This window comes from Lolium perenne, chromosome 7 (genome assembly GCF_019359855.2).
Source record: "Lolium perenne isolate Kyuss_39 chromosome 7, Kyuss_2.0, whole genome shotgun sequence".
Classification (NCBI taxonomy): Eukaryota; Viridiplantae; Streptophyta; class Magnoliopsida; order Poales; family Poaceae; genus Lolium; species Lolium perenne.
This window is the reverse complement of record NC_067250.2, coordinates 185,098,732-185,125,572: the sequence shown is the minus strand read 5'-3', so window position 1 is coordinate 185,125,572 and position 26,841 is coordinate 185,098,732. Positions and strand designations below refer to the sequence as shown.

At 46.3% G+C, this 26,841-nt stretch overlaps 3 protein-coding genes across 5 annotated transcripts; 1 reads left to right on the top strand and 2 right to left on the bottom strand.

Moving 5' to 3' along the window:
* Positions 1–1,533: 1,533 nt before the first annotated feature.
* LOC127314731 (uncharacterized) lies at positions 1,534–4,506 on the bottom strand. Of its 3 annotated transcripts, none has more exons than XM_071823487.1 (5): positions 2,819–4,506; positions 2,388–2,721; positions 2,011–2,132; positions 1,868–1,928; positions 1,534–1,789 (listed from the first exon to the last, which is right to left on the bottom strand). In XM_071823487.1, the coding sequence occupies exon 1, from the start codon at positions 4,443–4,445 to the stop codon at positions 2,856–2,858; it is 1,590 nt and encodes a 529-aa protein (XP_071679588.1). In that variant the 5' UTR covers positions 4,446–4,506; the 3' UTR covers positions 1,534–1,789; positions 1,868–1,928; positions 2,011–2,132; positions 2,388–2,721; positions 2,819–2,855. The 3 variants fall into 3 exon arrangements, with proteins under 3 accessions (XP_071679588.1, XP_051201213.1, XP_071679587.1); XM_051345253.2 differs by having other exon boundaries at positions 1,868–2,132; positions 2,388–2,482; positions 2,615–2,721; XM_071823486.1 differs by having other exon boundaries at positions 1,868–2,132.
* Positions 4,507–11,630: 7,124 nt separating this feature from the next.
* On the bottom strand, positions 11,631–20,176 carry LOC139833784 (uncharacterized). Its single transcript, XM_071824128.1, has 5 exons — positions 19,856–20,176; positions 19,676–19,774; positions 19,515–19,604; positions 19,086–19,436; positions 11,631–11,768 (listed from the first exon to the last, which is right to left on the bottom strand). The coding sequence occupies exons 1-5, from the start codon at positions 20,174–20,176 to the stop codon at positions 11,631–11,633; spliced, it is 999 nt and encodes a 332-aa protein (XP_071680229.1).
* A 1,333-nt stretch (positions 20,177–21,509) lies between these two features.
* LOC127314732 (serine carboxypeptidase-like 45) lies at positions 21,510–24,901 on the top strand. The gene is made up of 10 exons (XM_051345255.2): positions 21,510–21,973; positions 22,258–22,359; positions 22,508–22,603; positions 22,822–22,914; positions 23,048–23,127; positions 23,213–23,494; positions 23,582–23,709; positions 23,816–23,908; positions 24,346–24,463; positions 24,551–24,901. Exons 1-10 carry the CDS (start codon positions 21,724–21,726, stop codon positions 24,701–24,703), a joined length of 1,395 nt encoding a protein of 464 aa, XP_051201215.1. The 5' UTR covers positions 21,510–21,723; the 3' UTR covers positions 24,704–24,901.
* The last annotated feature ends 1,940 nt before the right edge of the window (positions 24,902–26,841 follow it).

Genomic DNA, 26,841 nt, shown 5'->3' with positions numbered 1-26,841 from the left:
CCACATGGAAATCCTTAAGCACTAGCAGATCAATGAACTACCACATGGACATCCTTAAGCAGCAGCAGATCTATGAAGTACCATGGATATTCTTAAGCACTAGCAGATCAATGAACTACCAGTATCACATCAATGAACAACGAGATAGGTAAGATTGGCCTTACAGTCAAAGGAGCCACACGCAACACCGAGGTAGGGGAAGCAGGGGACCCTGGCGAATATGCAGGCAGCACCACCGTCCCAGTGGAAGAGTCATCGGCGAGAACGGTCCCCGTCGTAGAATTAGATGGAACCTGAAAAACCTCCACAACCACCACCGGCGACGAAGAAATGTCCTACAATGGATTCGTTCGGACCCCGGTTGTGTACCCAAAAGATCTAGATCTAAGGTTAGGGTTTGCAGAAGCTTACCACAACCAAAGTCATCAACACAGACGAAGAAGACGACCATCCTCCGCGGCCAGTAGCCGCCGCCGCAAGCCTCGTCGACCGTGCGGGTGAGGTAGAGCCGGCCATGCCGCTAGATCGGGGACGGTGGATGAGCTCGTAATGGGGCGAAATGGGGAATTTGGATTTGCCAGTGAGAGAGTCGCCCCTATATACGGTGGCGAAAATTCAAGCGCGGTGACCGAATTCAGCCCGTCGAGATTTCACCGTCCCGCGCGAGCTCCCGCCATCTCCCGCGGTGGCTCTGCGAGGACGCCGCGTTCTCCACTTGTACGAAAACGGGGGTGACTCGCTAGAAACGGCCGAACCGGACGTTCCTCCAGGGCCTGGCCCGAGGGTGCTTTGAGAAGCGATTCCTGCAAGAACGCGGCGTCGACCAGGTAACCAAACGGGCCGAAAAAAGCTGGACCGATGCGAGCCAAGGAGCATGCAAGCTACCAAATGCGCCCTTTACGTATTCGTTTTCATGTTCTCAAAATGAATATACTCCCTCCATCTCACAAAAAGTATCTAAACTTCATCAAAATTTAGATGTATCTAGGTTGAGACACTTTTGGTGGGACGGAGGAAATAGATGTGATGTTGTCGATTACGAATGCGGATTGTAATCAAATACAGATGCGGACATTTTTTTTTCAATTTAGTATGAATACGAATAACAAAATAATAGGTCCATGTCGAGTAGTGTGAGAGATAAATAAACTGATATGATACACTAAATATTTCTTTTTTCAAGAACACTACTATATCATACAAATATTCCCATCAGAAAATACACTTAGAGCGATGCATCCGATTAAGTATTTATAGTACCCGTTTTTTTTTTTTAAAAGTGTTGACTGTTGAATATTCTTTCTTAAGAGCTTCAATAGTATCCTGTTATCACAGTGATGATTTTATCTCTTCTTTCTTGTTCTATTCTCTCCACCTTCGAAGTTGTGGAATTTCAACAAATTAGCACGCTGGATCAAGCCTCGGTTCCTTTAACTAAAATACCACGGGGATCCTCCCCGGGGGTCTATTTTTAACAAATTAGCACGCCAGATCTAAGAAAATCAATCACTAAACGTCTGAACCAGTCGCGAATTTGTCTAAATCAGCGACACTTATTATGGATTAGAGGGAGTATAATAATCAATTGAATCTGTCATCATAATTCACATGACAATCAAATACCACAGTCAGAGATAGCACCATATCTCGCACTCCCAAGTACCGGTCCCAACCAAATGGACAAAAATAAAGAGCGTCTTTTATGGTGTTGTTCTTTGATCATTGCTGACCAAAGGGCTTGGACAATTTCCCGGGGTTGCACATATCTGAAGTTCTTCTCAATCATATGCTAAGAACAATACATAAACAAATTACAAACGTGGAGCTTTCAACACTGAATCTGAAATAAGATGTTCAAATATCATACCTGGATATAAAGCGAAGTGTTGAATTTTCTCTTCTTGACTGACCTTGCTTTGACTACTAACCTGATGCAATTTGATTGAGACAGAAATATTAGAACGAGAGCAGTGAGAGAGTAGGGATCATATGCTCTAATAATGTACTTGCCAGGTGTTGTTGCTGGTATTGGTAGTGGTAAGCATCTCTTTTGGCACAAATAAGTGGAAAGGCCAATGTAATGGTTGAAAAAACTTACAGGCCTTGTGTGAATACCTTCTCCACACATCACCCTGAAGAGAGGATAAATTACATTACAAGAGGACTAACTACTGGTGAAAGCCTCTCAGAAGATTTCATTTCTTCAATTCAATTAGTGATCTATAAAATAATCTCGAATACACTAGCGATATTTTATTTGTTTCAATTAAGAACTTGTGCCTGTAATCTTAGCTGTACAACAAATAGATGTTCAATAACAGAAAAAAAGAGGGATATAATAGCAAAAATCCGACAGAAGAGATCGGGAAGCAGGTAACACAAACAACCTGAATAGAGATAGATTATAGTTCAATAGGCAATGCGCCTGTAACTTCAGAAAGCTGTTTTTTCCTACTTGCCAGAAAGTAACTTTTCAAGATATCTGCAGTTTACAGTGAGGGCAAGTTAGTGTCAATTATTGAAAGCAGAAGATGCATAGCTAGTATACAACTGGGACAAATATTGACAGAGATAGATGTATTGAGTAAAGGCCTAAAGGGTGATGGATACCGACCAATAATGAACTTCCTTAAAATGATTGGAATTTCTCAAGTACCAATGTTTATGCATCAATATGCCCAAGCAAATGCCAGCAAAATCAACAATCCATTATATTTGAACCTACATAGAGAAGTCAAGAAAGATGGTGAACAACTGAGCAGTGGAGCCATCAACCACCCAAACATTTGAAGAGTTGTACGTTGAGTTATCGACTGACCCAATTTATCAAAGTGAGTACGATCAATAAAAAGGAACTATGCAGCCTGCACCCAACTACTCCCAGGCATCTTACTCAAGCCTCTCTCTGTCATTGTCTTCCTTAACCTCTTAACCTTGTCCCATTTGTTTGCTTGTGCATATATGTTCCCCAACAGTATGTAATATCCACTGTCTCCAGGCGCCAGTTCAAAGCACTTGGAAGCAACCAGTTCCCCAAGCTCAGCATTGTTGTGCAACTCGCAAGCAAGAAGCAAGGCCCCCCAAATGCTAGCATGTGGTTGCATTGGCATTTGCATGATAAATTGAAACGCTTCATCCAACTTCCCGCTACGCCCAAGGAGATCTACCATGATGGTGTAGTGTTCCATCGAAGGCCTAATCTTATATTTGCTTGACATGGAAGCAAAGCAAGCATGGGCTTCTTCCATTAGCCCAGCATGTTTGTATGCAGACAGCAATCCAACAAAGGTCACTGCATTAGGACGAATATTTGCACTGGACATCTCCTTGAATAAAGATATAGCTTCGTTTAACTTGCCATTCATCCCACAGCCAACAATCATCGCACTGTAAGACACTACATCTCTTGTCCTCAAGCCTCTGAACAAATCAAAAGCGCTGTCGATCCGCCCAGTCTTGGTGTACAAATCCAGCAGCGCAGTGCGCAAGTGATCGTCCAGTTCAATTCCCACGGAACCCATGAAGCTCTGGACCCACAGACCGAACCTCAAGTCCCCCAGCTGCGAGCAAGCCGAGATGACAGACGAGAAGGTTTTCTCGTTGGGCAAAACACATACATGAGGCTTGAGCATCCTGTTGAAAACTTCGATCGCCTCCCTCGCACAGCCGTTCTGCGCGTAGCATGAAATCATCGCGTTCCACGCGTAGAGATCGTTCTTGTTCTCCATCCGCTCAAACAGGCCAGCAGCAGCGTGGACGTCGCCGGCCTTCGCGTAACCAGAGATCATGGTGACCCAGGAGACGATACTCCTGATGGGCATCTGCTCGAACATCTCCCTCGCTCTAGCCAGGTGGCCATGGGCGATGAGCCCACAGAGGACGGCGTTCCAGGACGCAGCGTTCCTCTCAGGCATCTGTTGGAAGAGCTGGATGGCGCTGTCGAGACGACCGGCCTTGGCGAGGCCGGCGACCATAGAGTTCCAGGACACAACGTCCCTCACGGGCATCTGGTCGAATAAGGCGCGCGCGGCGGGGAGGTCCCCGGAGCGGAGGAGCGAGGCGATGAGCGAGTTCCGGGAGACGAGGAGGGAATGCGGTGCCTGAGCTCCCGTAGGAGGCGTTTCGTCGAGCAGGCTGCGAGCGGCGATGGGGTCGCGGGAGTAGAGGTGGGCGAGCGCGGCGTGTGGGTACGGGTGCATGAGGAGGCCGAGGCGTAGGAGGTGGGCGTGAAGGGAGGCGGCGGCAGTGGCCGCAATGTGAGCGGGGAGGCGGGAGACGGACTTGAGGACGGCGGCGAGGGCGAAGGGGCAGGGGCGGTGGGCGGCGACGGAGCGGAGGGATGAGAGGTAGAGCGCGATGGCGCGGCGCGGGTGGCCGTGGTCCGCGGCGGCGCGGATAGCCAGCGTCCACGGAGAGTTGACGTGAGCGGCAGTACGGGTCGGCATGGACCGCTGCCTATGCTCGCCGGGCAGGGGAAGGAGAGACAACACACTCAGCTTTAGAGCATCGTCGGCACAGTAAGATCATCTCCAGTCGTCACCAGTAGCACTTTTTAAATGGACTAGGAAAAAGGCCCGTGCGTTGCATCGAGATGAACAAATACTCAGACGCTTCATCAAATCATCTGTGTTGACACTTCTCTTTTTTAACATCGCCGATCTTGGTTACGGATAAATGTCTATGTGGGAACTCTTAGGTGCAAAACATACAATCCTGACACTTGGACTGACACTTGGACCCGATTGAACAATACTATCCGACTCACCTGAAGAAAACTCATTTGACTTGTTCCTTTCGTCCTCCCACCAATTGTCGAGAGAATTTTGTCACTGCACCACGACTTCGACCCATGCGCGGCCTCCCGCTTTTCGTCGACATGGCTCAGGCCCTCCTTGGCTCTATCCCATTTTAATGCTAGCTAGAGCCACCCTCCTATGTCCTATTTTCCTCAAACTTCTCCCCTCCTCAACTGTCGGTCAATTCTTCTTTTGGCCCGCAATTCTTCTACTCTAGCATCACCTCACTTTGTACTGTAGCACCTACCAGTGTGTTAATTAGTACTCCGAAACCATGCATTTGAGCGCTTAGGAAAATTGTCCATGCGTTGCAACGGGAAAATTTTCAATTTTTGAAAACGTCAATGCGGTCCAATTTTTTGTGAATGTCTATCAACCCGTATAACCATAGCCTCAATTCATCCTTCCTTCAAATATTTGAATTTTATAATTTGTAGGAAAGGCATGGACGCACAGAATTTGAAAATATGCATCGTGTCCTCGTTGTACGATCAACCATAAAAAAATCATAAGATTGTTTTTAGAGAATGCAAAAAATCATGGAAGATCCGAACTCCGCGTAGTTTGGATTCATCATTTATGCACTGACTGACTCCTCCCTTCTAGGAGTGCCCCTTCAATTTTGTTGTGTTGTTTTTACAAGAAAGCAACAAATGAATACATCAAGGTTGCGAAAAAGCATGAGCTAACCCCGGTCTAGCTTGATGTCGAGCAGCAATGTTGAAGATGCAAAATATCCATGAATTAGTTCACTACCATATGATGGTACAAAATAGTCGTCTGTAACCTTGTATTCAACGGGTTCAGAAGCTTTAAGCAAAGAACGCCAGCAATTTCAGATTGGTGAACAGTCCACCAGTTGCCGTATTGCATTGGATTAGTAGCCTCGCCGATTGCGGCGGCTACTGATTACTTCAAACTCTGCTTGCTGATTTGCGTCAAAGTAATTACCGTCCGTACGCCACCTATACTGCAGAACCATCCCGACATCAAGCGATGTATATTAATCTAAGGTACAACCAAAAATTGATGCCAAACTACACGATGATCAGAACTTTGAACCTCTGCACTTCTGCAGACTGTCTTTAACATAGCAACATCCATGGAAAAAGGTAGATTGGATCATTGCCACAGTCGTGAAGGATTGGTAGCGCTCTACGTGTCGCTGCCGTGCACGGCTGCTAGCCAAAGCTCTGTTCGTCGCCCAGCGCGGAAGATCGAATACCGGAGAACAAGCACGATGACCTTGGAATCGAGGATGTTTGGGGGGGGGGGGGGGGGGGCGGAAGATTGAACACGGGAGAGCAAGCACGTCGCTGATGCCATGGAATTGATGAGGCTTCGGGGGGTCTGCGCATCGCTGCCATGCACTCCTAGCCAAAGCTCGGGTCGCCGCCCGTCAGTGTAGGATCCAGGTGTCGGACATTGTGGGATCCCTCGGTGAGGCCGACTGGCCCTGGCAATCAGCATCACATGCATACATGATCACAAGAGGAATTCCGATCGAGTAAGGAACAATCAGAACGGAGGAAATAGATCGATCGACATCATGGCCCTTGGGGAGCAACGCTGGGAGATTCACGCGGTCAACTGTTGACAGCACTGCCGTCTTTCCACCTCCTGCAGTCCCGTCTCGGCATGGTTCCCCGTCGACAACACTGCCTTCCCATAGCCGATGCCCGACCGCGTGGTACTCAACTTCCTGCGAGCCTCGGCACAATGGAGTCCCCGCTATAGACGGCGCTCCCGTCAGCGGCCATGGCCCTAGGAGGCCAGGACTCGCTTCTTCGGCGATGACACCCAAAAAAAAAATCTGCGTCTAACCTCTGGTCTGTTGATTCGATTATATAAGGGGGTCATGTGTTTTGGAAAATCATCATCCAGCACCCGTCAGCGGCCATGGCCCTAGGAGGCCAGGACTCGCTTCTTCGGCGATGACACCCAAAGAAAAAGTCTGCGTCTAACCTCTGGTCTGTTGATTCGATTATATAAGGGGGTCATGTGTTTTGGAAAATCATCATCCAGCAGACACGGATATGGATTCCTGTTCGTATACGAGCCGAAATTTTCCTTTACAAAACTGGACACCGTTTCCTTTGATAGTATCAGGGCAGGACTTGTATGAAGAAGGGACGCAATATGTATTACCAAGACATTGGACGAAAGCGCACTTTAAGTCGGACGAAAACGCATTTTGACGGACCGAACCAAGGAAACGTTAGCTCCTTTATTATTAGGGGTATAGATTTAGGATGCAGCGGATTTTTTCTTTTTTTGCAGGTAATACGTGTCTCATTTATAGAATAAATATCAAGTTACTATTCTAGATGCCAATGTGCGACGTGGATCGTGATCAACAATTTCTTTTTCTAAGACTAGTTGATGAAATACGGAGGCAAATATCCCATCCTTTTTCCAAAAATGTTATGATCTTGCAAATTGTATCCTCGCGTCAATTATAAACCAGCGGCAAGCGGAGGGAAAGGAAACCAGGCCCAACGCCCTGGCCGGAGATTGGGAGGATTGGATCGCCTCCGCCGCGCCTCTCACGAGCGGACGAGGGGAAAAATGGTTCGCCTATGGCTCTTACCCTGATATTTGACCACCTTCACCCGCACGACTCAAAACATTTTTTATGGGCGCGGTCTAATACAATGTATGGCGTCTCGAGCCCATTCCCAGATGTTGCGGGGACGTTAGACGCAACATGGAGACGCGTCGCGAGTGGCGGGTCCGCCTTGTCAGGGGCACGAACCGAAGAGCTGCAACTTTGTTTTAATGGTGACAAAGGATTTCAAGGTGGAGGAGGCGAGAGGTCTGTCGGCGCGGCGCCTCCTCCACATGCCGCCATCGCCTGCCTTCCCATGCATCTCGCGCTACCACTGGCTATAAAAAACCGCCTGCATTCGCTATCGCCATCATAGCCACTGGCAATCGTTCCCTCCGCTTCCACCAAAACATGTCTCGTCGCCTAGCTACCACCTACGCAATGATGAGCATATATTGATGGATGAACAGTAAATTCGTAATCAGAACTAGCACAAAACCCGTGCATTGCGGAGGGAAAATGGAGGCTCCAGTGCGCCAGCGGTAAGATCAGCTGCCATTTCCTCCCGGCCCGAACCTTGTCGACCATTACCCACGGCGCACCAAATTTGTGGTCCGCCGGTGGTATTTTAGGATCACCGACGTCTCTATATAGTGGTGCGCCGGTGGTAAAAAGTACCGGCGTACCTAAAAAGTGGTGCGCCGGCGGTAGCCCTTGCGGCTATAGGCCTTTTCCTAGTAGTGAGCCCCTCCAGTCATAGCAATGGCACATCCCTAACTTAGTGCACCACTTGTAATGGGTAGCAGTGGTACGCCATTACTATATAAAAGTGATGCACCACTAGAAATATGCATCACTACTAGCTATATTGGGGCTACCTGTTTTCCTAGTAGTGAGACGTGGAAATCTAGTTTTGATCATCTGAGAAGATCATCAAGCTCCCATTTGTCCAGCCAGAACAAAAATGTGTCCCCTTTGCCCGGTCCAACGACAGCAATTTCTTTGAAATTATCGACTAACTTCAAGACATCACGTCACCAAAAAGACCCGCATAGAACTTCAGCATGTGGAATTTTAGAAGAGTAATATAGAAGAGTAATACAAATGCCAAATAAGCTGCACCCAAAGAATCTCCACTTTTCTATAAAATTTGTCCAAGTGCTTCGTGAGGAGCACTGCATTTTGCTTTTGAAAATTCACAACACCCAATACACCACTTTTCTTTGGCATAAACAACAATTCCCATTCACAACACGCAAGAGACTTCTTAGGAGTATCAGAGTTGTCACCCATTCACTCCATAAACATTGCCTCAAAATTCTATCTAGCTGATTTGTAAGACCGGGGGGAAGTTGAAACGAGCATAGAAAATGAAGCGGCATGGAAGCAAGAGCCGAGTTGATTAACTGAAGGGACGTGCTTCGGTACGCACCCCTCCCCAAACTCAGATGGGTTTCTGCCCGGCCCGTGGAATCTCATATCTGAGCCCCTGTTGTTGGAGTTAACCTTGTTGTTTAGTAGTTTATCATGTTAAGTTTTGTTCATGCATGTGTTTGGTCGAGCTAGCTTGGTAGGCTGCGGCATGTACACACAACAGATGTGGTCTTGTAGGTACATGCAAGCTGAAAGTGCTTTGTTTAATTAGATGCGAGGATAAGTAGATAAGATGAGTATGCCACAACGTGAGACTAGCTCTAGCAGCGTTCAGATTAGTTAGATGTGGTGCATGCAGGGCTGAGTCCTCCGGATCAGCAGCGAATTAAGTTAGTGGTTAGAGCGTGCTGTTAGTGGCCGATGTGGGCTCAGGTTGTTATCATGTAATGCCTATTTAAGTCGAAGAAATGAACAAGAAAGGTGTGGCCTGCGGGCAGAGAAAAAGCAATGTAGTTCCTGTGTCACACCAAGGAGAAAACTCTCGGCAAAGCCATTGCTCTCCTCCTTGGTGAGTGTGCGTGTGTGGGTTCTGGTGTGTGTTCATCAGAGAGTAGAGAGAGGTAGGAGAAGAAGAGGGGCTGCAAGGTGCAGCTCCTTCACCTGTATAGTCTCGTATACTGGTAATCTGGCATACCGTATCTCGTACAATCCCAATCCCGATCCCCACGTCCCCCGCTCGATCACTCTCCTCACGCCTTGAAAGAAAGATTGCCAGCGCATGTGGATGATCTCCTTCCTACTTCCTGTGTGCGATCTCCATGGAGATCTGGGTGGCCTTCGACTCCGGCATCACCTACGACTGGGAAAGCATCGAGCGGTGACCGGTGAGGTTCACCGACGGCCACGACAAGTGCCCGATGAGGCGATGACCAAGCAGCAGCTGGTTGTCGCCAATTGGGAGCCCATGCCGAACGACACACTCCGGTGGCTCATGAGTGCGCCATGCTGTGGTTCCCCACCCCGCGTGCGCCTATTGACGCCGCGCGCGTGGTTGGCGGTGTCCGTGAGGGAGCTTATACACATCGTCGCCGACAGCAGCAAAAAAGCGCCTCTCCGCGTAGAGCTCGCCGACGTCGATGGACCCGGCGCGACCGTCCAGTTCGATGCGGCTCCTGTAGCAGCAGAGCTTACCGACCTCAAGCGCACGCCCGTGTATGGGCCGTCAACACGCAATTCCTGTACGCCCAGCTCAGCCTCATTCTTGATGAAGGAGAACGTGTGCCGCCCGTGGCCTCGGCCATGATGTGCATCGCCGACGCGTCGTGGTCAGTGCCGAACCGGTCGGCACGAGCGTAGAGCAGTCAATGCGTTTGGTGTTCATGTAGAGGCGGTGTACATATCCTACCCATCGGATAGAAGTATCGCGCTCGAGGACGGCGTTCCTATGAAGCCATGGAGGTGGTCATCGAGCAACTTGGCGGCCTTTTGGAGCGCCTCGTCGATGTTTGTGCCGCCGCTGGCCGCGAGGGACTCCACGGCGGGCTTCGCCAGGGCCTTCCCTCACTGTCAGACTCTGACATGCATGCGTGCGACGGTGCGAGCCGCATCAGGCGGCTGGTTTGGAGGAAAAAGAGACATCGCAGAGGCCGTCCGCGGCCCCAGGCTGTCCCACGATGAAGCCCATGGCCTTGCTTCAGCAGCGCCCGCTTGCTCCCCACCATGCTACCGCTTAAGTCAAACACGATCACCAGGTTGAGCGCGCGGTGGCGTGTTGTCAGTCACCGTGCCACTCCTTCCTGGAGCCCTCGCAGAGCATGGCTAAGCTTTCGTGGGTGGAGTCCCACGGGAGAGGCGACCTCACCGTTACTGATCCGCTAAATGTTGATGGTGTCGAACACGTGCGCATACAGATCAATAATCCTACACCTACGTATGTTTCCTACGGAATTGCATTACGGTGGAAGTACAGATACTCACACGTAAACTGTAAAAGTACATACACTTTCAAACGGGCCTTACGGGCTGTACATAGAGCTTTGATTATCTGAACCGTTTTTGTGTCTAAGTTTAGAGAAAGGGTGCGCACTGAAGCAAAAACCTTAACTGAACTCTAGCACCTTCACCTTGAGACAAAAACATGAGCTAGACGTCAACCTCCTCTCAAGACGACACACCAGGGGCATGAGTTCAATGATAGTTGGCCGAGTTGTACCTAGGGGCAATCCTAAATAGGTGAACGGCATTGAGACAACCTGACATCCAAGATCATCAGCCAACAAAGCGATCATATCCTCAGAAACATTGATCGGCACCATCTGCGATTTGTCCAAATTTATTTTCAAACCAGTAGAAGCTGCAAATCTGTCCAAAACCGATTTAAGAGCCTGAAGCTGATCTTTATCTGCGGGCATGATAAAAAGAGTGTCATCCACATACTGAATAATTGGGAAATCTGTGCCATTAGTGAAGATGGGTAAGGTTATGTCACCTTGCCTCAGAAGATCATTAACAACTGATTGAAGCAAATTGGATCCTGAGAAATATAACAACGACGCTAAGGGATCCCCTTGGCGAACGCCAAGTTTGCAGTTAAATTTCTTTCCAGGGATAACTTTGAGCAAAACAGAAGAAACACCAGAAGATAGGATCGCACTAACCCAATCTATTTCTGATTAAATCCCTTGTGCTTCAAATTTTGAATTATCACTTCATGCTCAATAGGGTCGAAAGCTTTTGCAAAGTCTAATTTCAATATGGCAATCGGTTTTCTTAGAAGCCTGATTTTTCACGAAAACGCAAAAGATTTGCGTTTCGATGCATTGATAGATAAAGAAAGTTAGATATGTACATGCCCCTCCGAAGAGGGACAAACACCCCGCACTACAACTCGACCCAAGAGAGGAGACCCTATTCTAGGGGAGTAACTGGTGAACACCCCGGGCTCCTGCGTCCGCCCATTGCCACGCCTCTGTCCTGATGTCGCTGAATAGGGAGGGCACCGAGGGCTGTGCATTATCGAAGATCACATCGTTCCGATGCTTCTTAGAAGCCTGATAGAGATAGATATATTCAAACGACCAAGCTAGGCAATCTTGGATCGTGCGATTACACAAGAAGCAATACTGATTTTTATGGATACACTTGGCAATATGATTTTGCAATCAATTTACGGCCAACTTAGTCAAAAACTTCAAACAAACATTAGTGAGCGAGATCGGACGATAATCATTGACTTCCTTCTTAGGGACTAAAGTGATGTATGACTCACTGATATTATGCAAGTTTAAGGAGCCTGAATGGAAATTAGTAGCTAAATGATAAAACTCATTTTGGACAATCGGCCAACATTTATTTTCAAAAATAGGCCATTGAAACCATCTCGATCGGGCACTCGGTCAATAGGAATTTCTTGTATAACGTCATCCATTTATTTATTTTTTCTCGAAAGGAATAGTCAGGGCATCAAGACCATCAACTTTAGGAAATAATTGTTGCAAGTCAAATTGCATGGATATGCCCTCAGATCGACCCAATCTATCCTTATAACTAGACCACAAATCCCTGCCATTTCTTGATGATCTGAAATCTCACGACCATTATCAGTATGAAGCATTGCAATAGAATTTCAACCTGAAATGTTTTGTGGCCATAGCGTGAAAGAAATAACAGTTCAATATTTGTTACATTGCAAACACATATTTTATTACATAGAAAGAAACACATCTTATGCTTCACATGTGTGACCACAAAGAACTTAAGGAGCCGTTGCAACACACGGCTATTCAACTAGTTACTTGTAAATGACAGGAAACAAAGACCAGTTCTTAACCTGATGTCTCTGTCCACAATCTATTTTCTAACTTAACTTTGCTCAGTTCATTCACTCATGAAATGTCACAGTCGAGTTTGTGTACTTTTTTCTTTATAAACAAATTAGTTTTGTAATCTACATGTTAGTTCTCTTATCCTGTGGTCTGAAGTTTTGTAGCATATCTATTTTTCTAGACGTGTTGGTGTTGGTGACATGTTTGTCAGATTTCTTTGGTAGTTTAATATCTAATATTCTTTGCTTAATGCAGCTCTGGTACTCGTATTCTGTGATTTACTATCATCGTCAGGGGCGAATCTAGAAAAAGTTGGCAATGGGTTCATGCATATCAAATTATTGGGTCAAGCTAAATAGTGATGGTGCTAAGTAGTAATTTAGCACTAGATTAGTCCAAATTCATTGGGTTCAGCTGAACCCAATGCTTACACGCTAGATTCGTCCCTGATCATCGTAGTTATCTACTAGGCATTCAGTTTTGGTCACTTTTATATCCCTGTTTGATGAACTGCCAAGACTGTTTGACTGTCAAGAACAAAGCCACTGACATAGTATCTCACGCTTCACTTGACTACCTTTCAGCTAGTTACCTCTGATGACTAACCTGATGCATTACAATCACTTGCATGAAGTGTTTCATTTATAACATCTTCTCTTATGCATTACAATCGTCTTTCTTTATTATCTGCTCTTAACTTGTGTTGTTACTTGTAAGATACAATGTGCGGTACCTGACGGACATGTAAATTTAAACTCATTGTGTAGCTGCATATTGCTTCCCATACCTTATTTATGTTGTACCTCACATGAATTTTCTAGTACCTATGTATGTCTACTTTATATGCATCTGTTGATTGCTGGCACATAAACATTTCTTTGCATGCTAATATCTAAAAATGCACCGTTAATGAGCTTAACTGAAGCATGCTAAAATTTCCTGTACTCGACTTGTTATTGAACTGTAGCATATTTTTCAGAGCCTTTGTGTATTATTATCAGCCTATCTATATGGTCAATGATATTTTGTAGGTTAACTACTGTCTATATGGTCAGTAATATTGCAACTGTTGGATAGATTTGCTTCTGCCTGCCGCCGCCAGTGCGCCAATGAACTCCTTTCTGGACGCACTCCAGGGCCGCCGCCGCCAGTGCCTTCGCCCCAGCCTACGCCAACGAGCCATCACGTGCCCGCTTCTGCTACGTCCTCCGGATTGATGTCTTTTGTTCCGTTTTCTTGCAAATATATCAGTCCAGTTGAGTGCATGACTCAATAAGCTTTAAGTTCCCGTTGCAAAAAGTACTAGTAAGTTATTGACATGTTATATTCTGAGCTCATGTAATGCCTCTTGAGATTGTAAGTGCATCAAAAGTGTGCCTGATATGTTGCCAAATCTGCAATGCAAAGATTTGATTTTTATTGCTGGCAAACCTGATCACTACGTAGATGAAAGTATGATATTCTATCCCTCTATGCCGAATAGCAAGAGTTGGGGAATGAAATTAATTAGGAAGGGGATTGAGGTGAGGGAAGTGGATTAAGTGACAGGGGTGTTTTCACCAAAAACCTATTGATTAACACAACAAAATTCTTCAAACACTCTTTTCCGAACTAGTCCCTGGGGGTTTGCTTCCCTGATTTTTTCACACCTGACAACCAAACAAGGCCTTAGGCGGAAGCATGCACTCCTAGTCTACATTTAAAATTTCCGAGTATATTCTCCTTTAGAAGATGTACACGATTTAGAAGACCAAAATTCTTGCAGTCACGCCTACCAGAAATGGAATCATGCGTACGAGCTTAAATATATTAAGCATACCATCAGCAGCTGTAAACTACTCCCTCCGATTTCTTTTAATTAACTCAAATTTAGTATAAATTATACTAAATTTAGCTCAATTAAAAATGATCGGAGGAAGTATTACACCAATTTTCTTTTGAAACGAAACAGCAACTGCGTCCAATTTGAGATTTTCATTTCAACAGTTTAGAGAGAATGCACGGGGCAGGCATGTGGTCCGGTGGGCCGTACACCACACGCTAATCTCCAAGATACGGCCGCATAATTAGTGCCATCTTTTCGAACTCTTCCTTTTGTTAATTAGCCTGTTTCGAAAGCTGATCTTAGAAAAAGCTGGGAGGCAGGTCGTGTTAACTCAAATAATTGCAGGGGGTTGCCTGTTTATCCTTTGCAGGAAAGCAAAGTTCAGCTTGTCCCTCTTAACTTTAATATCTAATCAAGTGAAACATTCGTTTTTTATCACCATCAAGCACCTGGTGCCCCAACACTTGTATCACTGGCTGACTGGCATGCTGTCCTTCAGTGACACATAGGGTGGAAATAAAGAAGACATATGCATCGCGAAAGTTTAACCCATTTAGAAAAATATTTTTGAGAGATAATTATTTGCAATGCTATCAGAAGAGAGGATTCTACCAATCCGGGTGGTAGATGTACCAAGACAAGAATCACAAAAAACGGAGATACATAACCCTAACACTCTCCCATCCAATCGTAACGCGCTCCCGTCCACATGCGGCGCCGCCGCGCCCGCACCGGGCCACCGCTCTCCCGCCCTGCCCGAGCCAACTCCCCCCACCCCATCCGCGGCCGTGCTCAACGACGCCTGTGCAAAGACTAGGTGGATTGTGGCAGCGGTTTCTCCTCAACACGATGAGAAGGTCCAAGGTGGCGACGGCTTTGACTGGGTCATGCCGGCGACAGGGGCGGACGGACGGCGTCAGATCTTAAACACCGAGTCGCGCCCTTCTGGTGATGGCCAGTAGGAGGCGGCAAAGCTGGTGCGGGGCTTGTGGGGCCTAGCCCGGCGGTGGTTGTCTCCTGCTTGTCTTGATCTGGCGGTGGTGCTTCGTGGAGGAGGTTCTGGTCTGGCTCCGCACCACCAGGATGCCCGGGGTGGTGACCTTGGGCTTGGCGGTGGTGGCCTCTTCCTTCGTCGGAAGTGGTCGGCTGAGGTTCGCGGCTGGGTTTGGCGGATTGGTTTTGTCATCTAGTCCCGACGACGAGTGGGAAAAACATAGTTGCCGGTGAAAACTGAGCCGTCTTCGGTCTTGGTGGGCGATGGAGGTGCTCTACGTTGTTACCTTGATGTAGGCATAGTCGTGCAACTATTGTTGGCCCATTCGTACTGCTCCGAGGGAAACCCTAGGATCTGGTTTCCGGATCGGGCTATGGCGGCACTACGGTGTCGCGTTCTCTCTTGGGAGCGTCGTTTGTGGAGCGGATGACACAAGATGGAGGTGGAGCGGCTTTGTCTTGCACGGAGCTTCAGAGGCGATGTCAAGTCATGCCTGACTGACATGTGCTACACCGAGTCTTGCTTGTTTGGTAGTGCTACGCATAGTCGATCCACGAGAGACTTCAAGTTGTTTGCTGGTGGTACCTGGCAGTATGGGGATGTGGTGTACCGGTGATGTGCTTCAGAGTTAGCACACAGGGAGGTGGTCCTACTTGGCACCGCGGTGGTGTCGGTGGCTGGTGTGGCAAGAGTCTGCGCATCGATCTACACAATGAAGATGTGTTGGTGGAAGATAGAGGAGGCAGCACCATCCAGAGCGAGTGTGTTGGGGTCATTTCGTGGATATGCTGGGCAAAATTGGGCTCCTAGCTAGCATGGGGTGGTTGGGGTTTTTACAGATGTCATCGAGGAGCTGATGATGGCGTTCTATCTTCATGCTCGATGGTGTTGTTTGGTGGTCATGGTTTTGTATGGTCTTTGTAATGGCTTTTGCCATACTTTGATGTCTTAATAATGAATAAAGGATGTTGCATCGCTCGATGCAGAGGCTGAGGTTTTGTTCCCCATATCGGAAAAAAGATGTAGAAGACAACGAGTTACCATGCCAATGTCCAAGTCCGAACTGATGAGGAAAATAGGAGCAGGGGAAGTGCAATCGCGACACCCAATAGAAAGATAAGGTTTTAATAATAATTTTTCTCTTATAGAGGTTATCTATCGGTGCATAATTTTGCTCCGTTTATGGTCGATTCTACAACGTATGAAGAATCATGATCTGTTTATAGAGAAGATGTCTACATGGTTAGAGAACAAAGGGAGAGATATTTTTATCCAATCATGGATGGGAGCGTAATTTTCGGATTGGATCTCCATCACCTTAGGTGCCTATGCAGTTTTTTGAGGATTACTTGTATTGCGTCTTTTACATTTTTATGTTTTGATAATGTTAGATTTAAACGACTGTGTGCAGGTTAGTTATGCAGACACCGAACCATAAATATTTTAAGTAATAAAATACCCTTTGTAAAAAATATACCTAATAGAAAACTGAATACATGTAACCTGTTGTAACAAATTGTGGTCGGAATAGGGAAAGGAATGCCATCCTTTCCAATTCGGTGGACAATGCAGAATAGGGAAAAGAGGCCGGAATCTTGGAATATCTTGGTCTTTGCATTAGTCATAATACTGCTCTGCCCTGCTCCTAGAAGTTAGATTGGACAGTGGCGCTTCACCATCAATCAGTTAGAGAGAGGGAGAGAGAGATGCTCAGTGGACAAGACACTTGGTAAGAAAACAATGGCGTTGGGGGTTATTATTCCAGACGGCAGCTTTATGCCTCCCCTGAATGTCTCTCCTAGGATAGAAACATCAGCGTGCGTCCATACGCAAGGCCCTAAGTACAGAGCGGATACCTTAATGAAGTCCGTGATGACGCTCTCAATCTAGAGTTCTAGACCCCTAGCTAGAGGGCTGTTTGTAATTCCCATTTGGGGCTCAGAATTTTTTTATATGTATTGTTTGATTCGTAGGAACCATTTTTATATAGAATTGCATTGCACTATATTTTAAAGTAAATTTTCATTTATTCAAACCTCGTGTTACAATTCTTTTATATTTTCTGTGAATCAAACGCCACTTAAAAATATATTATGTAGGTCCCTAATTCTGTAAGATTTAACTGGACATGACATTGTAATCCTCTAGTTTTCTTATTCCTATGTTCTAAGAATCTTACGAATTAAACATACCCTTAGTAAGTTAGGAAGGAAATCTCTAGTGTCAATAATAAAAAAATGTAGTGATTGCTTGGAGCCTATCAATTTCCTATCAAGCTCTTTATTTATTTCAACAAGTGTTTCGATGATATGGAAATGTGAATTGGTCAAATCGAAACCAATGGTATTTCAGTTCCATTTCAAGGATCTGTTTGATTCATATGATACAAAGTACACGAGAAAGTGAAGAATATAGTAATTGGATTCCATGACTTGTTAAATCTTTATAAAATGAAAATGCATGAATGTGCACTAGAAGCTTTTCAATTGAGCGACTGATTTTTTTTCTTAAAGATGAAATGCTAATTGTTTGCAATAATTGTTATAAGAAATTCATGTGGCTTGACACAGTGGAAATTTTCTTTCATGAAGTGGTCCTAAATGATAGATATAAGATAATTTGCAAGTAATATCTATTATCACTGTACAGTATTTTCAGATGTTTTAATGCTAAACCGCATTGTCTATTCTTTTACATGGAAACTGTTGAACGGCGGGTGCTACATGAGCAGGTGAGCACTGTCTGCCTTTATTGAATGAAACAGAAGTGACTTGAGTCATAACACTGATAGACAGATGGCCCCAAATGCTCCAATAAACAGTGTTTCAGGTAGGTATCTAGTCCCTCCTAATCATAAATTAGGAGTGCTGCAGGACACACTCCAATAATTAGGAGTGCTGCAGGCGAGTGACACACTCCAAGTACCAACACACCTGCAGTGGACGGAGGCTGGCGATTTGCACAAAAATAACCCAAAAGTGAAAGAAAAGCACAGACTAACCCTCCGGCGAAACTATTTCACCAATCTAACCCTTTTGTGTGGCGCCCCTCCCACGGGTGCCACACATGCCCATGTGGCTCCCCTCCTGCCGGCGCCACTGACCCAGCCGACGTGGCCCCCTCGCCGCTGAGCTGGTGCGCCCATCCGACGTGGCAGCATGTGTGGCGCCCCTCCCAACGGCGCCACACATGCACTTGGAATTGCCCAAACATACTGTGAGACAAATCCTCTGGGACTTAGCCGTTTTGCGAGGCTCGACGTGTGGCGCCGACACCACGGGCGCCACACTTGCCTGTGTGGCGCCGATGCCACGGGCGCCACACATAGAGGCTCGCGAAAACGGCTAAGGACCTATCGTCCGGAGCCCCTGGATGTTTTCGACCCAATGTTTGATATAAGTTGGCATGTGTGGCGCCGATGCCACGGGCGCCACACGAGCACTTGTGGCGCCAGTTGGAAGGGCGCCACACATTGACTTGTGTTAAAAACATGAAAAATCCTACCAAAATCCAACAGTTACGAGTACAACATTGGACACAACAAGTAGCAAATTCATGACATACACATATAACACTTCATAGGTCACATTGGAGCACGTAGATTCAAACAACAAGTAGCATTACAGACCATGGTTCGACATGACATAGGGTTCACAAATCGATACTTATGAATATAGAGTTCACAACAACACGTGGGCACATCCTAGTAGCGTCCTCGACGTGCCGTCCTCGCGGGCTGCTTCCGGACGGCCATCCTCTTCGTCCGCTGCCGTGGCTGCTCCTGCTGCTGCTCCTGCTGCTCCTGCTCCTGCTCCTCCTCCTCCTCCTCATCCTCCTCCTCCTCCTCCTCTGAAGAGAACGGCTCGTCGTTCCTCATCCTCGACATATCTGATCTCCGCCGTGGCCCCTCATCCTCCTCGGTGACAACCTTCTTTCCTCGGCTGACATAATCTTCCGGAGTGTACCGGTTTGGACCCTTGCCCCTTGGCTTCAACTGGTAAGCTGACCGTGCGGCTTGCTTGGAGGTACGCTTTGGAAGTATGCCTTGACTCAGAATTAGCTCGTCCTCAGGAATCTTCACAAACACGAACACATGAGATTACAAAGTTGAAATTAGTAAGAACATGTTTGACAGCAACAAAATAGTCCATACCTCCCGCTCTTCTGAAGAGGAAGATGTAGCGATTTCGGCTTCCCGGCAACCTAGCAAGCTGGCTAACCGCCGCATCTTTCGTGCAGTGTTCTGCGTCATCCCGTTCATGGTTACAAATCCACCACATCATAGTATCGTACATTCAAAGTTGGTGATCATACCTTAATGAAATACCGCAACGGTCGGACAGGCTTGTCATCTCTCCCGCTCTGCTCCCACATAACCTCGCACTCCTCAGCTGTTTTTTCGATCTCCTTCCGCTGTGACAAATATAGCATACACAATTGAAGCGACCACATGGCAATGTAGATGATGTACTAGTTAGTGAGAGAATAGAATACCACGAAGTTCAGCTCGGAAGCAATAGAAGTCGATCTCCCTCTGCGAGCAAACCTGTCGTGCTGGCTTTGCCCAACCTCATCGAACTGGATGGGGTCGTCCAAGATCTCCTCAGGATACGCGTGCTTAACTAACTCGATACGCGTGTTCTCATGGAACCACTCGAGGTAGTTGTTGAAAGCGTCGAAGTTGTGAGGCACAATCTGCTCAGGGCCAGCATTCCGTGCCGCTTCCAAACACTGTTGGAACGATGCGATGTGGCCGCTATGATGGACTGGCCAATTTGTGATCTTCCGCTGCCGCTGCCAACTTATATCAAACATTGGGTCGAAAACATCCAGGGGCTCCGGACGATAGGTCCTTAGCCGTTTTCGCGAGCCTCTATGTGTGGCGCCCGTGGCATCGGCGCCACACAGGCAAGTGTGGCGCCCGTGGTGTCGGCGCCACACGTCGAGCCTCGCAAAACGGCTAAGTCCCAGAGGATTTGTCTCACAGTATGTTTGGGCAATTCCAAGTGCATGTGTGGCGCCGTTGGGAGGGGCGCCACACATGCTGCCACGTCGGATGGGCGCACCAGCTCAGCGGCGAGGGGGCCACGTCGGTGGCGCCGGCAGGAGGGGCGCCACATGGGCATGTGTGGCGCCTGTAGGAGGGGCGCCACACAAAAGGGTTAGATTGGTGAAATAGTTTCGCCGGAGGGTCATTCTGTGTTTTTCTTTCACTTTTGGGTTATTTTTGTGTAAATCGCCACGGAGGCTAGAGATCGTAACAACCAAATGCCTTTTTATCTCCTCGTAAAGAAAACCCGGTCTTCTTGACCTGTTCCTGGTAACCGTATATCAAGATTTAAGGCTACATGTACATCCAAAAGCCACTAATCCTCCAGCAGGAAATAAATTGTCACACGAACCTGTTCCTGTGAGTGTGCGATGCAAAGGGAACAGTGCCCCATCATCTTTGCACAAGACAGCAGTATGAATGAAAAGAGTGAGACAGTGGAATCCCTAGCTAAAAAGCCTATCTTTTTGTAATGCAGCAAAGGCTTTTTGCCTCTTGGGTCCATCTTGTCCCTCTCCCCGTGCCCTCTTCTCTCATGTCATGTGACCCGTTAAATTATTCGTTTTCTGTTTATGTTTCCGAGGCGAATTTTAAATAAATTGTACTGGATACTCCTAAAAACAATTTTAGTACTGGATGTGCGTAGCTGTCTATGTGGATAGTTGTCATTTACTTGGTGTTGTATATAGCAGTATATACTACAAACACTTTCGATGAGAAGTTAACTTTGGACGAATAAATCTGAAATTAAAAACATCAACAAACACACATTTGCAGACCATCACCCACTTACAGTAGACAAACTCAGAAGGACCTTATCTGTTGCACAAAGTAGCCTGAAATGCTTATGCTAATCTCATAGTGGTACTTGAACTTTGCAGTGCAATCTGAGGCCTTAGGCCTCTTATAGCTCTAAACCTGCTAATGCATGAGAGTAGCTGTTAGAACCAATTGACATTCAGAAGCGGTTAAGTACTATTATTCGTCCAAACATGGTCCTGCTAACATGCATAATTAATTAAGCCTCCCAGACATGCCACAGCTCTAACAAAATGTACCTTTTATACCCTTTCCCTCCTATATATTCTAATGCCACTCCAGTGGTCGTCTTGCTTCTGCATCTGCATCTGCCAGTGGCAGTCTCTCTCACTGAATCATTCATCTTTTGATTATTTTTCATCTCCCTCTTTGATCTCCTCTCAAGGCAAAAAGGGCACACTTGACTCTTGCCTCCTCCCTCGCCATCCAATCCCCTCTTCTCTTGCTAGTTCTCCTCTTTCCAGTCAAACTCTCTTTCACCACCTTGAAAGCAATGTCATCTCTAGTTTGCTGCTTCAGGCCATTGGCCATGGCGATGCTGCTACTCATTCCTGCTGCACTGTGTCAACCGCGTAAGGGCAATGACAGGATCACAACGCTCCCTGGGCAGCCTGAGGTGAGCTTTGCGCAGTACTCGGGCTACATTGGCGTGGATGGAATGGGAAGCAGGGCACTCTTCTACTACTTTGTGGAGGCAGAGATTGACCCTGCCACCAAGCCTCTTGTGCTGTGGCTCAATGGAGGTGAGTGAGCTGCATATCTGTTCCCCATTTCTGAATACCGAGTTCTACTCATTCTCTTGCTCTGGGGTTGCTAATTTCTGTGAATTCCTGAGGTATCTTTTACTAGCTTCTTTCTTCAGCTCTACTGAACCAGAATATTCCCAGTGTGGCTTCAACGAAAAATTACTCTGTGTGATATAAAGTTTCTGCTCAATACATTTTTGTTTCTTCTTTATAAAATCCTTGAATTAAAATGTGCTCGGTTTCTTGAGGTATCATTTGTTGAACTAGGTTTTATTCTGCAGGACCTGGGTGTTCTTCGCTTGGTGTAGGGGCCTTCTCAGAGAATGGTCCTTTCAGGCCTAGTGGGCAGATGCTAGTGAAGAATGAGTACAGCTGGAACAAAGGTGTGTGTGTGAGAGTGAGACTAATGAGTACTGCCCTCTCTACCTTTTTCTGCAACTTTGCATGCTAATTTCTAATTCTTGAGCCTTTTGTTGGCCCAAGAAAGTTACACATGCCTCACTGTTTTAGTATTGTTGTGTTGCCCTGCAGAAGCGAATTTGATTTACCTGGAGACACCAGCTGGTGTTGGCTACTCCTACTCTGCTGATGCTGCCTACTACCAGGGTGTGGACGACAAGATGACAGGTACTGATGTATTTGTTTTCTTTGTGTTCTTTATTTATTTTTCAACGTTTTTTGAGCATGTTTCTGAGTTTCGATTTTGTTTGCGTAGAAGTTCTTTTTTTTTGAAAAATAGGTTCCACGCACATTTTCCGTTTTATTTGCATGTCTTAATAAGCTTCTAAGAAAAACAGTCTGGGGGTTATGATTAGTTCTGACATTTCTTTACTGAATGAATGTAGCAATGGACAATATGGTATTCATGCAAAGGTGGCTTGAAAAGTTCCCACAGTACAAGGGCAGAGAGCTATACATTTCCGGAGAAAGCTATGCAGGTACATATATAATTTTTAGATTTTAGATCTTATGAATCACTAATGAACCCCTCTAAAGGGGTACCCCCATTTCGAAAAAAAAAAACCCTCTAAACACCCTCCGAATCTTCAAATGTCCTTTTTGCGTGTTCAGGGCACTACATTCCACAACTTGCCGAGGTCATGGTAGAGTTCAATAAGAAGGACAGGATTTTCAACCTCAAAGGACTTGCTGTAAGGAAAACCTCAGTCAGTTTTATTTTGTTGATGCATTCTGGTTGTTTCTGACGGCAATCCATTTTTTTTTTTTGGTTGGCAGTTGGGCAATCCTGTTCTTGAGTTCACCACTGACTTCAACTCGAGGGCAGAGTACTTCTGGTCTCATGGCCTCATTTCAGACTCAACATACAGGATTTTTACCTCCGTTTGCAACTACTCCCGCTATGTCAGTGAGTACTATGGTGGATCGCTTAGCCCACTTTGTGCACGGGTGATGAACCAAGTAACCCGTGAGACTAGCCAGTTCGTGGACAAGTACGATGTGACCCTTGACGTCTGCTTGTCATCAGTCCTCTCCCAGTCAATGATCCTCTCCCCTCATGTATGTTCATTGCCACAAACTGAGCAGGATCATAGCTTAGCCATCTCTTTGTACCTTATATAATACCAATGTGGTTGTGTTGCTCAGAGGCAGGTCGGGCAGCCCATTGATGTTTGTGTCGAGGACGAGACGGTGAAATACTTGAACCGGAGGGATGTTAAGAAAGCACTCCATGCGAAGCTCATCGGTGTAAAAAATTGGGCAGTTTGCAGCAGGTATTTTATCTACAGATTAATAAGAGTATATGCATACAGACACTATTTTGTATATTTGCATCTGTTATATCTGACACTGTTTATCGTGTTTTTGGCTTTCTTACAGTGTTCTTGAGTACGAGTTCCTCAACTTGCAGATTCCGACAATCAACATAGTTGGCTCACTTGTCAAGTCCGGCATCAGAGTACTAGTGTACAGGTATAAAATATTCAAAGAGTAGCTCCTTTCTCGTATGCATGAATGCATCAGGAATATGTTGGCAGGAAACAAAAAGATTAGAAAACTGAAACGAAGTACCAGGTCTAAACCTTTGTAGTTTACTGCTTTTAGCATGGTAATAAAAATACCTGAAATTTCTTCGTGGGATATATGCAATTATAGGAAATAATAGATCTCAAGAATCAGGTATTTAACCCTGTTGGATTACTTGTAGAAAATGAAAGGAAGTAATGGAAAAGAAAATCTATGGAGTTGATACTTTACATAGGTTTTAGAACATGTACTTTGCCACCTTTATCATGATACAAATTGGTACCTGAACCTTTTCCTTTTGGAGGGTCCTCTCAACTTTGGTGAAGCAAAAAAGCTCAGGCCCACTAATGTAACATACTGTATTTGTTTCCTCACAAGTGCAGCGGTGATCAGGACTCGGTGATCCCTCTAACGGGAAGCAGGACGCTGGTGCAGAATCTAGCGCGCGATCTAGGCCTCAAGGCAACCATCCCGTATCGAGTTTGGTTCGAAGGGAAGCAGGTGACAACACAGACATAGATGCAATTGCAAACTAAAGAACAAGATATGTAGCATTTTTCCAGTAACTGAATGATCTCCCTCTTGAAGGTTGGTGGGTGGACTCAGGTATACGGCGACATGCTTTCCTTCGCCACCATTAGAGGAGCTTCACACGAGGCGCCATTCTCGCAGCCAGAACGCTCTCTCGTGCTTTTCAGGGCATTCCTACAAGGCAGGCCTCTACCGGAAACCTTCTCATGATAATGAACGTTGCCTCTGCAGCAATGAGAGGATTTGTTGTTCCTGCAGTCCTGCTTGTGCAAGAGGTTTAGTTGTGTTTAGTTATGTGAGAAATGTAAACTAAAAATCGAGTTTGTCCTGCGGGTCAAGCTGCATGGGCGACTCCGAGCGCGATACCGTGGGTGACTCTGCGAGGTTCACCGGCGGCAAATTCTGGTCCCTCAAGTCTATGTCATGAGAAGAGGATGAGGAGTCCCTGCCCATCTTCAGTGGAGGAGGAATGGATGGCATCGCTGGCTCAAGAGACATTATCGTCCGCAACAAGGACGGCAAAGATAATGGAGAAGAGGAGAGGCCAGAGGGAAGCGGCCATGATCTTAGCGGATTCGCCGCCTAGGTTACGGGAGGCTGTAACCCCTTTTTTTCTCGAGAGCTCAAGGTGTATCAATCACGTAGAAGAGTGCTAAAAAAATAGCAAGATTGTGCTCTCCACAAGGGGTAGCTCCCCACCAATGACCTACTCTCCTAACTATCGCATTAACTATCTACACCAGCAAAAATAGGGTTCAAAAAGGACTGGGCAACAAAAAGGGAGCAAACCGTAGTTACCTCGTTCCATGGGTCGTCCATGCAGGTGTCGTAGGGGTTCGGGGGCGACTTGTACGGCACCTCCTCATAGGGGTCCCATCCCAGCGGGATCTGACTGCCACCGGCGGCAGCCTCCGATGCACCGGCGGCGGCGACGGCCGTTGAGGGGACGGCGTCGAAGAGGGAGGCGTCGCGCTTGGAGCCGACGACGTCGTGGACGATGGGATTCCCATTATCCTTGTCCATCTCGCCGGTAGAGGAGAGAGAGGGGGAGAGGGTTTTTTTCTTTGGAGAAGATGACGGGACGTGAGAGACGGCGTTGCGTGAGCGAGTGAGAGTGACAGAGATAGTGGGAGGAGGCATCTATAAAGGCAAGGGGTGGTTAATGCGACCCGCGTCCTACGCGTCCACCGTTGCACGTCTGCACGTCTTGAACTTCTGCAACGCGACACGCGTCCACGATTGCACGTCTTCGACTTCTGCACCGCGGCCCACGTCTACGCGTCAATAATTGCACGTCTTCCACTTTTGCACCGCAACACGCGTCCTCGAGTCTAACCCTGGAAATTTAGATATACTCAGGTATACCCTCGAGTCTTATATTAGCATTTTTGTGTGCTCAGTTTTCCCCTTGAGTGCTAATACTGGCTAGTGAAATATACTCAGTTTTACCCTCAAGTGGCTGGTCAACAGAGAGTCAACAAATGGGATTAACTAGTTAAATGAGTCATTTAATGTGCAAAATATTCTGAAAAAGAGTGGCACTTACTCATGGAGTCTTCTTACGCGACCTGCCACGTTGGGAACCATAACAATCATAGGTAAATCAAGTTTTACCATAAATTGCCACTTCTCAAATCACCTAGTAGCTATGAAGGTGCATGATTTTCCACAATAAGCCCTTCCCAAAACAGCTTTCCCCAAAACATACTTTATCTAAATGAGGCCACAATTCTCACACTCATGTATATTTGTATTGCAAATAGTTTGAGGTAGGCTAAGATGGGTTTTATTGTACAAAACACGTATTTTCCATTTTTTAAATCTCATATTTGAATCCCTTAGTCTGTTTACTACTCAGGTGCCCTTGGTTTCTTGATACTACTCAGTTTTGCCGTCTCCCTTCACAAATTCTCACATACGTGCAACATTGCTCTGATTGGTCTAGCCCATGTCACGCAGATCGTGCCCGCCGACCGTTGATCGTATGATCTAACGGGCAGGATAACCCCTATCTCTCTCTCTGATCGGGGCCACCACCCTCTCTCTCTGTCGGCGGTTAGCTTCCACCCTCTAAGTATGCTAAAGGACGGTTTTCTGTATTATTTTTCACGCGCTAAAAATTATAAACTCTTTTAGGTATTAATTTTCACGTAAAAAATGATAAACCATCACCGATTTATTGTAGCAATTACTTTTCACGCAAAAAATGATAAACCATCACCGATTTGTTGTAGCCATTAATTTTCACGCAAGAAATGATAAACCATCACCGATTTGTTGTAGCCATTACTTTTCACGCAAAAAATGATAAATCATCACCGATTTCTTGTAGCCATTACTATTCATGG